At 35.6% G+C, this 17,366-nt stretch overlaps 2 protein-coding genes across 4 annotated transcripts; one reads left to right on the top strand and one right to left on the bottom strand.

The window, feature by feature from the left end:
• LOC109715522 (protein IQ-DOMAIN 14-like) lies at positions 7,955 to 10,740 on the top strand. Its single transcript, XM_020240574.1, has 4 exons — positions 7,955 to 8,675; positions 9,303 to 9,536; positions 9,623 to 10,243; positions 10,348 to 10,740. Exons 1-4 carry the CDS (start codon positions 8,226 to 8,228, stop codon positions 10,363 to 10,365), a joined length of 1,323 nt encoding a protein of 440 aa, XP_020096163.1. The 5' UTR covers positions 7,955 to 8,225; the 3' UTR covers positions 10,366 to 10,740.
• LOC109715521 (serine/threonine-protein kinase Nek2-like) lies at positions 11,390 to 17,098 on the bottom strand. 3 transcript variants are annotated; one of them, XM_020240571.1, is made up of 15 exons: positions 16,785 to 17,098; positions 15,911 to 16,036; positions 15,723 to 15,789; positions 14,954 to 15,019; positions 14,694 to 14,740; positions 14,551 to 14,596; positions 14,360 to 14,440; positions 14,224 to 14,266; positions 14,094 to 14,143; positions 13,925 to 14,006; positions 13,789 to 13,838; positions 13,233 to 13,306; positions 13,078 to 13,129; positions 12,493 to 12,957; positions 11,390 to 12,225 (listed from the first exon to the last, which is right to left on the bottom strand). In XM_020240571.1, the coding sequence occupies exons 2-15, from the start codon at positions 15,994 to 15,996 to the stop codon at positions 11,641 to 11,643; spliced, it is 1,794 nt and encodes a 597-aa protein (XP_020096160.1). In that variant the 5' UTR covers positions 15,997 to 16,036; positions 16,785 to 17,098; the 3' UTR covers positions 11,390 to 11,640. The 3 variants fall into 3 exon arrangements, with proteins under 3 accessions (XP_020096160.1, XP_020096161.1, XP_020096162.1); XM_020240572.1 differs by having other exon boundaries at positions 15,911 to 16,011; XM_020240573.1 differs by lacking the exons at positions 14,551 to 14,596; positions 14,954 to 15,019; positions 15,723 to 15,789; positions 15,911 to 16,036; positions 16,785 to 17,098 and having other exon boundaries at positions 14,665 to 14,706.

Here is a 17,366-nt window from a genome sequence, read left to right as displayed (position 1 = left end):
TATTGATAATATTCCAGCCTAGTTATATATATATATATATATATAAGGTTTTGGAAACACGTAACATAATATTCGACAACTCTATTTCGAATATTCAAACCTTTAAGATCGCAACTTGGGTAATAAATACTAGATTAATTAGCTAATAACTTTAATTAACATTTTGTTCAACATTGTTCACTCAAATAGTAATATTATCTAAGATTTGAAAGACCAATTTCTAGTCATATATATCACCAAATAATAAAGCGTTCTTTTAACTATATTGCTTATAAAAGAGGGAGTTTTCCTAATATTTTTTTTTTTCCAAAATTGTCTCTTCTTCTTCTGATTCTTAATGCAAGTCCAGTATAAAGAATTTCACTCATTGATTTTATAATAAAATATGTGTACCATAGATTTTAAGTTTTCTTTTTGTTCTCATATCATACAATCTCCTTTTCCTTTACTTTCTCTTTTGTTAATTAAAACATGTCCTAAACAAATTGATACCCTATTTTGTCTCACATAATACAAGCATCTAACATGTTAGAAAAGAAAAACATGCACTTACATAAATCCAAATGTTCAAAACAAAAAATGCCAAAAAAGGGATTTTGGGTCGGGCCAAGTCGGGCCAAATTGAATCCAAATATGGGCCAATATCGATTCACCGGCCCGAGTCCAACGAACCGACAATTAACACATTGTGATTTAATTAGGCCCTAAATTTGGAATCTAGATTGTGCACTTTTCTATTGTCAATTGAGCAATTAAAAGTGGTTGAGCTTATAAAGATACTAATGGAAAAAAAAATAAAAAATAAAAAAATAAATCACGCATATAGGTGAATAAGGCATTTGTTTTCAAGTTACAGGTCGCAGATTCTACTCTGGGTTGAGCGACAAAGAGCGTTTCGAAATTTTTAGGGTTTAAAGATCATAATTTTGGATGTAATGATTAAGTAATTGTAGTGAAACTGGATTGAGTACTCCCTCAATTGTTGGCATCACCTTGTGCTGCTACATAACCAACATATATATATATATATATATATATATATATATATATATGCATCCATAAATATACAAAGTATATATGCTATACTTTGCATGTATACATATGTGTACTTGTCCTGTTCAGGAGAATCAAACAAGAATATAATCACAATAAAGAAGGACCACAAGAAATGAACTTTCCAGGAACTCAAGCCAATCTTTCTCAAAGAGAAAGAAGAGGGAGGTTTCAATCCCTAATCTCTATAAAAGCAAAACATAGGCTTTTATTATGCAATAAAGGGTGCAAAAGATAAAGAGTTAATGCATGCATGGTGAATAAATAACATGAACAACATGTACATGGGAAGAGCACTTCCATATGCATGCATGTGCCAAGTTGTAGGGAGTGTGTGCAACTAAATTATGCAACTAAATTAATTAAGATCAGGAAAAGAGTGCTTCTTTACTTGTTGCTAGCCCAGTGCAAAAACCTCTATTCCAAGCTAAGCACCAATGCATCATGTGGTGGTTGCTTAGTGGAGAATAAAGGGAAAACAACAAACAATAATTAAAAAAAAAAAAGAAAAAAGGGAAAGTTCTACACTACTAATTTGGCCTCATATATGAAAATTGAAAAACCCCAATGCTTTATTTTTCTTGAAACAAATTAATATTGTTGACTAATCAAATTAAGGTGCTTTTATATGTCATTTTCGAACAAATCAATCTGAGTTATTCTGAATAGTACTTTTCTGAGCCTCCCACTTAACAAAACCCATATGTTTTAGGTCTTGCTTGGTATTATTATCACTTTTGTTAATATATATATATGTGAATACAGTAAGCAGATTTATATATTTTGAAATTGTTAAACATAAAATTATATAAATACCGTTCTCTAACAGCTTAAGCTTTTAAAGTACAACAGTTGTTTCACATAGTATCAGAGCAGGAGGTCCTGAGTTCGAGTCACGACAGGCCCCTAGCATATTAATTTCCTCTCATTTAATTCAAGCTCACGTCATGGGCCGACTAAAAAAAAAAAAATCTCGATCCCAGACGTGAGGGGGAGTGTTAAACATAAAATTATATAAACACAGTTCTCTAATAGTTTAAACTTTTAGAGTACAATGGTTGTTTCACAGAAATGCTTGTGTTCTATATATTGACAAATTATTTCTTCTTCTTTTTTTTCTTTTTTTCTTTTTTTTTTGCAGAAAATGTCTTTTGGCGACCTATTGGTATGCCTACAAACTAGATGGCACATCGATCCAATAATATATTTTTTTTCTTTATTAAAATGAAAAGGACCAATAATATCAATTAAGATTGTAATCTCTACCCTACTCTGAAATCATGATAAATAAATAACAGTTTAACGAAAAACGTTCACACCATCAAGGCATGTTGTAAAATCGAGAGGCGCATGTTAAATTATTCTCAAACTATTTTGTTAATAAATAGAATAGGGGAAATTGCTTATATACTCCTGAAAAGTTTCCGACGTTCTAATTTACCCTTCTTAGAAGGCTAATATTAAAAATATCTTTTTTACATTTCATTAACCTATTTCTAATATAACTCTAGAGTTAAATTCTGCTGAGAACTGTTAAAATAAGCTTTATCTCTATGAAATTAACATTTTGGGCTTTTCAAATATACCCATACTACTATCACCGCTTTCTTATTTACCCTTTCAGTAAGGGCATAAAAAATATTTTGATTTTTGTCTTTTCAATATACCTTCTACATCACCAAATATTTCTATTTGCATTTAAGTAAAGGGGCAAACTGTATTTTGTTTTTTAAACATCTAGTAATATTTAACTCGTTAACCCAAATTAATTTAATAGATATAATGTAGGATATTTAGAATAGGGGCGGAGGCCCACACACTACTCAAAACAGCCGATACTATGTGGAGTATATTGAAAGAAAAAAATAATAAAGGTAAATGAGATATTTTTCAGTTTTGATAGCCATACAATAATTCCTAAAATTTCGCAAACTTTGGCATTAAATTTCCATTACAAAACTTAGAATGTTCTTTTCCTCGTCTAAATGGATAGATGATTTATTATTGCTCAAATTATACAGAAAATCTCCCTTTAAAATCAAAATCTTTCACTTCCGCAACCCCCCCCCACTCATCATTTAAAAACCTACACTTTGCTATTTTGTAAAATAAAAAAATTCACAGCAGGGTACGGTGTGAACTGTGATGATAAAATGACTATTTTGCCCCTCACCATTTTGCCCCTCACCATATTCATAGGAGAGAAGGCTGAGTGCATTTTTGGCATAAAAAAATATGTAATAATATTTTATAAATGAAACCCTAACGGATTACTAACGGCAGGAGGCAAAATGAACATTTTTCATTTTACAAGAGGGCAATGTGTAGGTTTTTAAATGACACGGAGGGAGAGTGAAAAATCGAATTTTGACAGAGAGGGTTTTATATAAATTTAACCTTAATTATATGTATATTTATATGCTATGTCCAAAATCCTTACACATAATCTTAGTTACACTTGCACATTAATTGTGAGAATAAATTGTACACTAGTGCATTATAATTTTTCAGAAGAAACCATGAAAAACAAAAAACATGAAACATTAATTATAAAATAAGTAGTTATCTGTAACTTTATTAGGGACAAGCACAGGGTGTTGCTGCTATGTTTCTTTCCAGCAATCTGGTCAAATGCTAATTGCAGGATGTGAACATGAGAACCCCACACCATGTGATTGGCAACCAAACCTGGTTTTATTTGCCAATAATAGAAAGTGCAATTTATTAAAAAAAAAAAAATGAAAGATTGAATTACATTTTTTTGTCCTCAAACAATGAGACGCGTGATATTTTGATCATCAGAGTTTAATTTGTTATAATTTTTGGCTCGAACTTTTTAGATTGTAGCAATTAAGTTCCACATCCCAGTTTGGCCGACTAAATCACGATATGTTAGTGATGGGATAATGATGCGGTATCTTAGTCACTGCCTCATCGTTAACCACAACACTGCTACACCAGCAACACTTTATCATTCAGTCGACTATATTTTATTATAAAACTTGATCGTAGAAATTTATAAAATTCGGGCTAGAAATTGGAATAAATTAAAATTTGAAAATCAAAATATCATGCACCTCATAATTTACCAAGCGAAAGAGCAATTTAACTTAAAAGCCTCTTGTAGATCTCGCAAAAGTTTGAAAACGATTAGTATAAAAGTATTGTTTAAGCAGAACTGTTTACTCAGCATTATCAGTTTTTCAACTGATATCATCTTCTTGTTCGCTCTCAACTAAAGTTAGTGCGATTTTAGCAATTTTATTTCTGAAACACTTAAGAGCTGTAGAACATAGAATGATAATATTCAAGATTGATAAAGTTTCTCTAATAAAGTTTTCTCTAAAGTCACATGGATTTGCTTGGCCTTCTCTCTCAATTAATTTAATCTCCTCTTAAAATATTAATAGGGTTTAGTCAAACTTATGATCACTGAAAACAATATTTTGTAATTAAACACATATATGTTTTTTTAAACACATATATACAATTAATCCCTGATCAATTAAATAAACAGTTATATATTTTTTAAAATATATCTATTTTTTTTATTTGTGTGTTTTTGTGCACTCTTTCACACTAATAACTCCTCTAAATCCTCTTCTCTCCAACAACTTAAAACATGCACACTCCAACAACTAGTAATTATTAGTGCTACCTAATTAATTACCTAACTAATAACTCATAATGTACCCCACAATTAATATAGTTTGCATAGCATTTAATTCATAATCACTCTTTTAGCTCGTTAGTCATGTCTAAAATGTGAAAACCAAACCACTCCATGTTTGTTTCGATCACTTTCGCTTTTAGCAACAGTAATCAAATCAGATGAAATTTTGATAAAATTTTTTTTATACTATCTATAACAAGATCAATATCTCTAATCGAAAATTTTAATGTTACATCATAACTTTTTGTGAGATTTTTATTTTCAACCGTTGATTTTGAATCCTTTCGATCACTAGGTAAATGATATTGAAAAATCGCAAAAATTATTTTGTACATAGTTCAAATACGCTAGATCAAGTCTAATAGAGCCGATCGTCGATTTGAAAGTCCCATCATCGAAAATGACTTAGCAGCACGGAGGCCTCCGTGCTCCTAATAGCACACAAGATATATATATATATATATATTGTGTAGTTATTATACTATCGGAAGTATAAAATAGTTGGTGCTTCCGATTTTTTAGCCCTTTGATCAAAAATTATATAATTGGGATGATAGCGGTCCCCTTAGGGTTGAGCGGTCCCTCTAGAGTTGAGTGGTCCCCTATGGTTAATAATATTAATCCAATGATTAGAAATGATCAATAGGGTTGATTTAAGGGCTAAAAAATCAAAAGCACTAACCACTTTATGCTTCCGATTGCATTGTAGTTCTACTATATATATATATATATATATATATAGGGTCCGGCTACTATACTATTATGAGCACGATCGCCCTCGTACTCATAAGTTGTTTTCGATGATAGAGTTTCCGAATCGACAATCCACACCGTTAAACGTTATTTACAGCATTTAAAACTTCTAGAAATCAAATTTTGTAATTTTTCGACATCATTTACCTTACGATCAAGAGGTCACAAATTTGACAATTTTTAACGGCCGGTATGGAATACTTGCTAGTTTAACGGTGTAAAAGAATCGGAATTTGTTTAATTTTTAATAGAAAATTCTATTCACTACATAGATAAAGATCAATAACTCCGATCTTGAATTGAAGGATCCGATCATCCTTTTTTAGAACGTCGTTTGATTTTGACTATTTATTTTATGCCCACTTGATAGACTTTATTATGATTTCGAAAATTTACGAAATTTATTTTCTAGAAGTTTCGAATACTCTAGATCATATTTAACGGANTATATATATATATATATATATATATATATTATTAATTTACCTTTTAAGTAAGGGATCAAGCTGTTGTTGGATCTCGAGCTTTAAAAAAAACAAAAAAAAAAAGGTAATTAGCAAAGTTAGAAAAGTAAAGAGATTTTAATTTTAACAAAGAGACCACAACATTGGATTTTGATGAGCTGGGCCACGTGTCAAACCCTAAGCTTGGCATAACCACAACTAATGTCACCCTAACCCAAAATGACCCACTCTTTTACACCGCCACAAATGTGCCCTAACGAAGGGGACCCACATTTCTGGCCTATGAGAAAGTGCCACGTCATGCCACGGGTGAACAATTAGGGTTGTGGTGTTTTGGTGTTTTATGCATGGTCACATGGGGTTCTGACCCGTCCATAAATCCCCCACTTACCCTTTAATAACACCCCTATTAGTCAGAAATTATTGCATGCACTCGGTGTATCTGTATATCTCATGCACCGCACTCAGTATTTGATCATCATCGGTGTCGTAAATTTAAAATCTATCTTATCTGATTGATGCGGTCGGCAGCATTGAACAATCTCACGAATTAGCGGCGTAGGAAGGAAAGTCGTAAAATTCTGAATTTAGATTCTAGGCTTTTTGAATATCGTAAAATGCATTTAGTAGATTGAATTTTAATTTTTAAAATGATTAATTTCATACAGTTTCCTGCAAATATAGTAAAAGAGAAATATATTCTTACAAAATTTAATTTTTATATATTGTCAATACAAAAGTTCTGATATTTTTAAATTTGTTCCTGCCGTTAGAATTCATTAAAAAAATTTAGTTAACCGTATATTAAATACTTTATCCTCTGGTTAGTTTTTGACATTTTTATCCTCTTATATTATCCTGTTATGTCTTTTGGAAGGACACATTTGTGATGGTAAAATTGAAAATATAAAAAATTTTCTAATAATTCTCTAATGGTAACAAATCAGAGGGGCATATTTAAAAATATTAGAACTTTTGTATGAATAATATACAAGGATTGAACATTGTGGGAATATAATTGCTATTCATTATATTATAGGGATCCGTATGAAATTAACCTTTTTTTTTTAGCGGTGCACAGTGCACCAAGTGCATGCTACAATTTCACCTCATAATGGGCAAATTAAGGGGTGGTTGTAACCAAAAAAACAAAAAAAAAGGGTAGACTTAAATTACATAAATGCCCCTTATGATTTCATCCATTACTAGGGATGCAAATGGATTCTGAGTTGGTTGAACTTCTAAGTAGGGGACAAAATGAGAAAAATAAATAATAATTTATTTCGAGTTTGTCAGCATCTGGTATTCTTGATTTATCTTGATCTGTTAAAAATTTACTCCCAACACGTTCCATCCCGAATGAAGCAGAAAAGTGAAAATAGTTAGTTAATTTCTAAATTATTCACGAATTATATAAAATTTGAATAAAATAGACTGTATATTATTTTTTTCTCCAAAAATTAGAAAAAAATAAATTTTTTTATTAGATTTATTATTCATGAATAATTTATATATGCCGAACTATTCCGCCAACAAAATGCGTTGAATTTTAAATAAAATCTTTTTCTCCCCGAACCAACCATCCCGTCAACATGACAATTCACAAACTTAAATAAAAGTTTGGCGGGCATTTAAGTAAACTCACACTTTCCAAAGACAAACATGTGAATAGATAATTTTTTGAAGGTCTATATATATATAAAATTAGGCTATTATACTATTAAATCAAGTCATTGGTATTATTAAGTTTTCGGTCCTTGAATGAGATAATATACTGGTAGAATGATAGTAGTTCTCTAAAGTTAAATAGATAGTTGATTGAATAGTATAATCTAACTGATAAAATGGTCATAGAGATAAATCTAATGATGAAAAATTTGATAGCACTAATTAAGCATTTGGTGCTACTGATAGTTTAGCAGCTGAGACCCCCCCCTCTCTCTCTCTCTCTCTCTCTCTCTCTCTCTCTATATATATATATATATGAGTAAAAGCAAGAACACTAAAAGAAAAGATTAAAAAAATGAATAAATAAAAAGGCTGGTCAAATAAAAAGAGAACAACCTTGGGATCAAATCTCAATCCTAACTTGGCAAGTGGCTTTCAAGGGAGATATTACACCTTACCCAACACACTCAGAATAGGAAACTAAATTAAGAGGCCACATATGAACATGCCAGAACACTTTCCATGATAAGAAGCCCCAGTTGATCATCCAAATGCACTTCTTAAAGCTCTAGAGAGAGAGAGAGAGAGAGAGAGAGAGAGAGAGAGATGCAAGAATGGGTAGGACTGGGAAATGGCTCAGAAGCATCTTCTTGACAGGAAAGAAAGAGAGAGACAGAGAGAAAGTGCAGCAGCAGCAGCAGCAGCAGCAGCAGGACAAGGAGAAGGAGAACTTTGACGGCATACATCCATCATCTTCATTGCCAGCCACCAAAGAGAAGCGCAGATGGAGCTTCCGCCGCCCCGCGATGACGTCAGTGTCAGCGGTGGCGGGAGCGGCAGATGTTGCCGCTCTTGGGATTGCGGATTTGGAGGATGAGCACAGACGGCATGCGATGGCGGCGGTGGCAGCGGCAGCGGATGCCGCTGTGGCGGCAGCGCAGGCTGCAGCCGCCGTGATTTGTCTGACTGCCAACGCCGCTGCCACCGCCAGCAGAAGAAGAAGCAGCAGCGCCGTCGAGGAGGCGGCGGCTGTCAGGATTCAGTCTTCTTTCCGGTCTTATTTGGTACGGCAAATTGATGCTCTTTTTTGTTTGTACCAAATCTAAATAGAATTTAATTCTCAATTCAATGAATTCGTGTGCATTGGATTTCGCACTAAAACTAAAAGTCAGAGCATTTTCTGTACGAATTGATCAGATACAATATATCTGTATTTTCGATTTTACAGCACACATTTTCTCATATTTTCTCAGTTATTGGATTTAGAGTTAATCTCCTCCGCATTCTATTTTGTTGCAATGGAGTTCTCACTTTAATAAAATGCTTACAATTTTTTTTTCTCAGTACATACATATATAATTATTATGTTTTAAAAAAATTCAATTATATCAAATCAGATCTCAAATCGACCAATGCGCTAAGGCTAATTAGATTCCATCCTATTAAAAGAAGGAAAATTTTACTTATACATTCAGAAAATGGATGTAGATTTTCCACTCCCCATCTAAAATTCAAAAAAATCCAATTGAATTATAGTAAAAATTAAAAAAAAATGATGTATCAAGTAAGATAATGATGATCCTTTAATGAAGAGGATATAAGATGTACAGTTCAAAGTGGAGTGTACTGGAAACATTACTCTTAAAAGAATTGGATATTTCAAAAGTTTTGAAAGAATGGTAACAATGCAGGCGAGGAAAGCGTTGTGCGCATTGAGAGGCCTAGTAAAGCTTCAAGCCCTAGTGAGAGGGCACTTGGTGCGAAGACAAGCCGCCGCCGCACTTCGGTGCATGGAGGCATTGGCCGCGGTTCAAGCCCGAGCCCGAGCCCAACGCATCCAAATGCTCGAACGCGAAAAAACCGGCTCTCAAATCCAATCCACCTACCGAAGATCCCCGATTCATCCGCGACACCGCCCATCACTTGTATGTAGTACTATTTGGATCATAAGAACTTGATCATACGTATAAATCTACGAAAGAAAATATGTGAGCTTAATTTGTTCACGCAGGACATGGATAGGAATGCAGAGGAGAACATCAAAATCGTCGAGATGGATCGAGTCAGGTCGAAGAGCAGGAATAGCCATTCCACAGAGAATAAGTTGTCAGGATCTGGGCATCAGAGAAAGCCTTCTAAGAGTGATATCCACCTACAAATTTCACCAACTCCCTCAGCTTTAACTGATCTGAGCCCCAGAACATACAGTGGCCACTTTGAAGAGTTTTCCTTCAACACTGCACAGAGTAGCCCCTTTCACTTTGCAAACTCTGATGATGCAGCAAACTCATGCAATGAGAACCAGTTGACGTGCCCGAATTACATGGCGAACACGGAGTCCTCGAGGGCGAAGGCTCGGTCGCAGAGCGCGCCAAAGCAGCGGCCCAGCTCGTGCGAGAGACCACCGAGCAGGCCGAGGAGGGCGTCGATGGAAGGGCGGGGGATCCCGAGAGGGAATACAATGCAGAGATGCTCGTCTCACCTGGGCTCGTCGGTGAACGATAACTTGTTTCAGTACCCGTGGCCGATCATGCTCGATAAATCGAATATGTCGATCAAGGACAGCGAGTGCGATTCGACGAGCACGGCTTTGACTTACGCCACATGCTGCAGGTCTCCATATGGACATGAGGTTGGTGTGGAAGAAATTCCTGAACATGTTTCTGTGCATTTTTGTTCTTTGCTGTTGTGAGCATTAGCTGATTAGGATGTTTTGCTGTTCTCAATTTTTTGCAGGTTCCTGAGAAGAGATAGACTGTGGATGTGTTTCTCTCAACCTTGACTGAAATTAGTGGGAATTTTTTTTGCATTGTTTAGAAGTTCAAATCATGAAGAGTTTTCTTTTATGTGAAAAAAAATTGTGGTAGATAATCTGAGTGTGATTTGGAAACCAAATGTTTCAGAATGTGGTTTCCATTTGGTATGTGTTTTTTTTTTTTTTTTTTTAGTTTTTTGGCCCCCTTACATTGCTTGGAGATGCATAACATATATTAAGTAGCTCATTAGTAATTAGAGCTGATGTTATCATTTTGGCCTCCCTTGGAAAAATGATGTAAGTAGTAGTTGTTGATTACTTATTAACAATAACAACTATGAAGTATATGTTAGACAAAGATTACTTTGCTTGCTTATCTTTAGTCAAATTTTATAGACTTTTTCCAAGTACTAAACCATTTATAAAACCCTCAGAATCATCTGGTTTTGCAAAGTAATATGCACCACTCCACAAAGAAAGTGGTGAAAATTTTGAATTTAAGAGTCTAATATAAAGATTTTAGCATTCGAGAAAGCACAATTAAAAAAAATATCACAATACTTGTGAGAAATTTTTGCTTCTTCTAAGATAAGTTACATATCCATCAAAATATTTCAAAAGTCTCCAACTTTCAAAGTAGAGTTTTTGTTCTAGCTGTTAACAGCTAACCCTATTCAGGGGATACATGAAGTTCATGGCCCACCAATCACAAAGACCAAATAAAAATTGTGCAAATTCAGATCTATGAAGGGTGCACTAACAAAATAAACAACGAAAGTTCGATGCGAAACTTTAATCTCCTATTTTCTAATTCGCCCAGCGATCCTCATCAACATGTGCCTAAACTAGTGTCGTAGTTAATCTTACTTTCCATTTCAGAAATGATGAACAGATCAGATCGAGCATTCGTTCTTTATCGTGTTAGTGCGCCGTTCACCAAAGCAACATCTCGAAAACCATGAATATACCATCTATAACATCTATGATATACGTGCGGTTGTGACAAACCTAATGCATAAGTGAAACATAACTAACCTCGATTTTCTCTAATGGTGGATGCATAACTTACTATTAATAGATATAGTCAATTTCAGAGTTGTAAGTGCCGAGATTCGATACCTAGGCTAAACAGGAGGTTCGAGAAGAGGAAATGAAAAGCTAATTCCGAGCTACATGTAAAGTCCATCCAGCGACTTGCGAAACAAAACTGATGAAGCAGTTTGTAAGGTACCTAGTCGTCGAAAAGAAGACGGCCTGAAACCCTAGGGTTAGGGTCACATTCCAGTTTCTTTGATGCTCTTCGTCAACCATATAGCAGTCTCCCTTGGCGAAACCTTCCCGGGCCCGAACGGCTTCAGCAGAATCCCCAGCTCTTCGAACCTCTCCTGCTGTAATAACTGTGCGCTGAACTCGAGCAATCCTTCCAAAGCCTCCGCCCTCTGCTGGTACGACGAGGTGTCGAACCTCCTCTGCCTCGAGTCTGAGGATCCCCTGCTTGATGCATCCGCTGCTGTCGGATTGCGATCAGAAGAATCGCTACCGTTATCCCCTTCGGTACGGAATATCTGGACCGTACACTTGTCCTTGGTGATGGAGCGATCGACACATCGCGGTGTAGTATTAGAGGAGCCATGGGCAGAGGAGTGCTTGCGGACAGAGAAAAGTGGGTCTTCAGAGGAAGCAAGAGGGAATTCGGCGATTCGATCGATCCGAGGAGTGTTCACTGAGACGTCGGGAGATTCCACGCGGCGGAGAATGCTGGCATTACGTCCTTGAGGGGTTTCGAAGGTTGTCAAAGGGAGAGATACTCTTCGCGCTGTTCGTGCGGTTTGTTCCACGGGAGTTCTTGTCGGATGGAGCTGCAACAAGGGAGCAAAAAAGGTTAGGCATGGAAATTCTATGTACTGTTGTATAAACTGTTCCCCACATTTTACAGGGTATTAATCCTAGTAGATGATTTTTGCAGGGACATATGTATGTAAAAGCCCCTACATTATAAGAATTTGAAAAAAACTTTGCGGCCTCATCGCTCAAATTCTAATCATAAAAGGATAAGTTTCATAAATTGATAAAAAGGATTTGTGTTATCCCCTAACATTGAAATTTAGCATTTTATATGGCCATACCTCTTTAGTGCTTGTTCTTGCGTGAAATGTTATTGATGGCTCCAGTCGCCTTCTAGGCGTCGCAAAGGTCTTCGCCGGAGTATATCTAGGGGTATTTGTAATGTTCAAGTGCTTCTCACTGACTGCTTTATCAACACCAACCTCTCCGGCTTGGCTGCTTCCGACCGACAATTCTTTTACCCTTTGAATCGGATAATTAGAATAATCTTTAATACTCTGGGTAGAACTAATAGAGTTCTCTTCAGCAGAGGGTTTGCTGAGTTTCACAATCCTCTCATTCGCAAATGAATGCCTCTTCTCCTTGTCCTTGCACCCAGAATCGTCTTCATCATCAGGAAAGCTTATCTTCCTAATGTTATCGCTCAAAGGAGGGAGAATATGAACCATATTGCGAGTCGGACTAGACTTTAAATGGACTTGAAGCACATAGGGCTGAAGATGCGGATGCTTGAGAAGTTCCGCGGCCTATAAGAACAATGAACGCATATGTGAAAGATATCACAATTAATCTCCTCACAGAAGCATGTACATATGAAAACAATAAGCATTTGGGCAAAGGAATATAGTGGTTCGACAAATACATACGCTCGGCCTGTGTTCTGGACTTTTGCGCAGCATGCTCTTAATGAGTCCCCTACTGCATCAAGAACAGGACGTACATTAGAAGAATAATATACAATGAAAACAAAATCCGAAGAAGCGTGTATCAAAACTTTAAATTAGAATGAGAAAGGGCTTACAAGGCACCAGAGTATGAACTTGGTAGAGGAGCCACTATAGACTTGTTTATTTTGTTTATCAGTGCTTGCATGTCCTGCTCAGGAAGAGAATTTACAAAAATGAAATTATCCATAAAGTTGTACGAATAACAGAGCCACAACAATCACTAAATATATTAAAATTTACAAGACCAAGTAAACATCAAAAAGTAAGTACCTAAACATATCTTTGTTTTCAGAATTGAGAATGTAACATGACTCAGAGGCGTCAATTTAAATTAGCAAATAACAAAGTGTCAGAAACTAGAGTACAGTAAGCAAACATGACATTAGAGCGGATAACATCTTAACTAGGGATGCGTAGTGTAACGCCCCCAATAGTCCCACATCAGATGGAATACTGATTCCGATCAGTTTATATGAGGACTACACGTTAGTAATAATAACTGGGCTTAAGCATTTTGGGCCAGTGGTTTGGGCCCAACGAGTTATTGTTGCTAGCGGGTCAGGTCGTTGCACGTAGCACATAAAAGAATAGTTAAATTTCCGGCCGAAGAAAGGAGTTGCTGCGACTTACAAAAGCTTTGAATGCAGGTTTGAGGGCAGTCATCTCATATATGCAGCAGCCTACATAGTAGAGAAATTAAGCATAGAGTTCTTTCAAAACGTAAAAATACTGAAGATTTGTACATTACTCGTGAATAAAACTTTACCTAGAGACCATATATCAGATTTACAACCATAAGGAATATCAGCGAGAAGCTCTGGGCACATGTAGCTGGGAGTTCCCACAACCTTCAATACGAGTAAACAACCATCGTTAAAGAAAAAATAGGAGATAAACTTATCAGAGAAATGAAGCAATTTAGGACGAGAACTGACAGAGGAAGCCAAATCGTCAGAGGTGAGCACTTTAGCAAGGCCAAAGTCACCTGCACATGGTATTTAAATTAAAGAAAGTTGTACAGCTCAATATCTAGAAACACTGGAACATATCTAAAAAATAACTTACCGAGCCGTAAGCTTTGATCTTTAGCGAGAAATATGTTTGAACACTGAAACAACATTGAAGGAAAATCAACAGTAAATTTTTCTCGAAAAAAGAGAAAAAAGACCAACGTAAATGAGCGGTAGCATATAATGACTACCTTTACATCACGATGAAGAATGTGATTCACATGCAAGTAATCAAGTGCCATAAGGAGCTGTACGAGCCACTTACAAAGCTTCTGCATGCACGTAAGTGAAAGAACTCATGAATGCAACATAGATTAGACAACAAAAGAAACTACTTTTGTCGGCAAAGAAAGTCACGATTGTTAGTACTCAAGTTAACCACCTCTTCGGGGAAAAGAGTTCCATTGGCCTTTTTAATGGCTTCTGCCCTGTACAAACAAAATTTAAAAAAACACAAATTTAACCATGGATTTCAGATTGGAAGAAAAGGACTTACAATTGAATCCACCTCATAAAGATACATACATGTCTCCACCCTCACAATACCCTATCACAATGCACACATAGCAACCCTGAGAGTAGAAGCAATAACAAAGTTACAGGATGATATACCTAACATACTAAGCTAGTTTTTTTATGCCCTATTAAAATAACGGTAAATGTCATAATTTGGAGTACAGAGACTAATGAACTCTTGAAAAAAAAAAACGAAAAATAAAAACAGGAGAGTTTATTTCGCATGTTTTAAGATTAACGAAGAATAAAAAAGAACGAACAAATTTTACCTTCTCTACCCAAGAATCTTTGTACTCCACGATGAAAGGGTTCCTTACTTTAGATATAAGCTCCATCTGCAAAAGCAAATTAGACATTCCATTGATGTCAAATTAGCCTTTTGGTTCATTCCTGTGCCTACAGCTGTAAGCAACAGCACAATGATGATGGGAGAGTGAACTATATATTAACAAATCTTTTAGAATCAGTTTCTGAAAGAAACAATGAGCTTCAAAAGCAATATGACTAGGATGTCATAGTGCACAAATGACATGGCCCATTTGCATCACTTTTTGACCAAATTTATACATCAATGTTTCCACACAAATATTTGAATTAGGACTTGGCGGAAAGAGTGCTTAAAACTATTGAGGACTAAAAATGACATATGGATGGCACAACACAGAAACTCATTCAAAAGAGTGTTAAATACGAAACAATTATTATTCTCTAAAAGCTTAAGCTAGTCGAGAACAGTGTTTAAATATTTTTATATTTAACACTCCCCCTCACTCCTAGGCTCGAAACATTTTGCTAGGCCCATAGCGTGGACTTGAATTAAATGAGAGGAAATTAATAATATCAGGATAGGAGCCTGGCATGACTCAAACTCAAGATTTCTTGCTTCGATGTCATATTAAATAATACGAAACAACAGTTATTCTCTAAAAGCTTTTAAATTTTATATTTAACAAAGAGAAACATAGAATTATCTGGAAATATAATAATCATCAAATGTAACAGCCGAAGATAAAACTTGATAATATCCAGAAAACTCACTTCAAGATGTGCGGACCGACGGGACCGATCGGTCTGGCGAGCGAGACGGATCTTCTTCAGGACATATCTGCATCAAAGTAGTAATGTGTAACCCTCAAAATACTTCATAATGTTGTACAAAATTTGTGAAACTTCGAGAAAATAATAACAAGACCCAGGAAAAAAAAATGGTTTTTGAACTCCCCCACCTCTTCTTCTCAACCTTGTGCCTCACTAGAAGAGCTGAACCAAACGCCCCCTTCCCAATCTGCTCCAAAACCTCATACTGATCCATCTTTGGATCAATTTCCTGATTCAAAAATTTCCTAAGATTGCTGCAGAAAAGGATATTTCTTAAAAAATAAGATTGCATTTTGAAAAAATGTAACAAATCTTGTGCTAGAGAGCTTGGAAATTTTCCTTCAGAAATTAACAGCAATAATGTACAGATTTAAATTTCTAGGACCATTATATAAACAGTTGCCATTTTTTTCAAAATAAAAAAAGAAGTTGAGACAATAAATTGGTGTTTACTGTTAATAAGAGACAGTTGTGGAAGTACATTGGTGAAAATGTGCAACATCAAGCATTTAGGGGGGGAAAAAACCAAAATATATACAAACATTCATACACATTACGATCCTAAAATGTTTAGGTTTTTTTGCGGCAAAAATTAAGTAGAAGATTAAAAAATAGAAGTTAACAATTAACCAAAAAACAAAAGATTCAAACGGGAGTGAGATTTGAAACAAATTGTAGCGCGATTTGTTAACCCCCCAAAAAAAAAATCCAAAAATTACGAAGTTAATAATTAACAGAAAAAAGTATAAGGATTCAAACAAATATGCAGTGCGATTTGGGTCGAAAAACCCCAAAAACATTACACTTCAAAAAAAAGAAAGCATTTTCAAGCGAAATCTGAAGCGATTACGTAGAAGAAACCGACAAAGACGTCGCATTTACATCATTAAACAAAGAAAGAAAGGCCAAAAACGTTCTTTTAAGCAACGAACCCTAAAAAGAAAAAGGATTTAAGCGACAAATCACAAGAAATGAGCACACATTGTAAACAAGCTCTACTACCTCGATCTACACGGTCTCCCTAAAATGAGATCAAACCAGAGATCTCACGAAGAAGAAGAAGAATAGTAATGGTGGCGGAGGTGGGTCTTCGTCTTCATCCTCTGTTTTTCCCATGCCCACCACTTCATCACATATAGAGACATAAAGAAGAGAGAGAGAGAGAGAGAGAGAGAGAGAAAAGGAGGAGATGATTGTGGGATTCTTTGTTGCAGTATAAAAATGGAGAAGAGAGAAAAAGGGGGAAAAGGTCTAGAGAGAGAAAGAGAGAGTGAGGTAGTGCGAGGAGATACAGTGTCGGGAAGAGAGAGAGAGAGAGATTAAGAGAGAGGAGAGAGAGAGGGTAGAGAGAGAAAGAGAGATTAAGAGAGAGAGATTAAGAGAGAGAGAGAGAGAGAGAGAGGTCAAATCCAGTAGTGTGTGTGTGTGTGTGTTTGGGTGTGTTTTTGCTTCGATTTTGGGGGAAAAGGAGAGGCGTAAGGTGGGCGAAACGCAGATGTTGAAGCCTAACTCAAAACCTCTTCTCCCATTGGTCTGTGTCATGAATATTTTACCCACCATTTGGTTCGGAATTAAGTAAAAGCT

Source organism: Ananas comosus, linkage group 9 (genome assembly GCF_001540865.1).
Source record: "Ananas comosus cultivar F153 linkage group 9, ASM154086v1, whole genome shotgun sequence".
Lineage (NCBI taxonomy): Eukaryota > Viridiplantae > Streptophyta > Magnoliopsida > Poales > Bromeliaceae > Ananas > Ananas comosus.
This window is presented reverse-complemented; position numbering and strand designations above follow the sequence as displayed.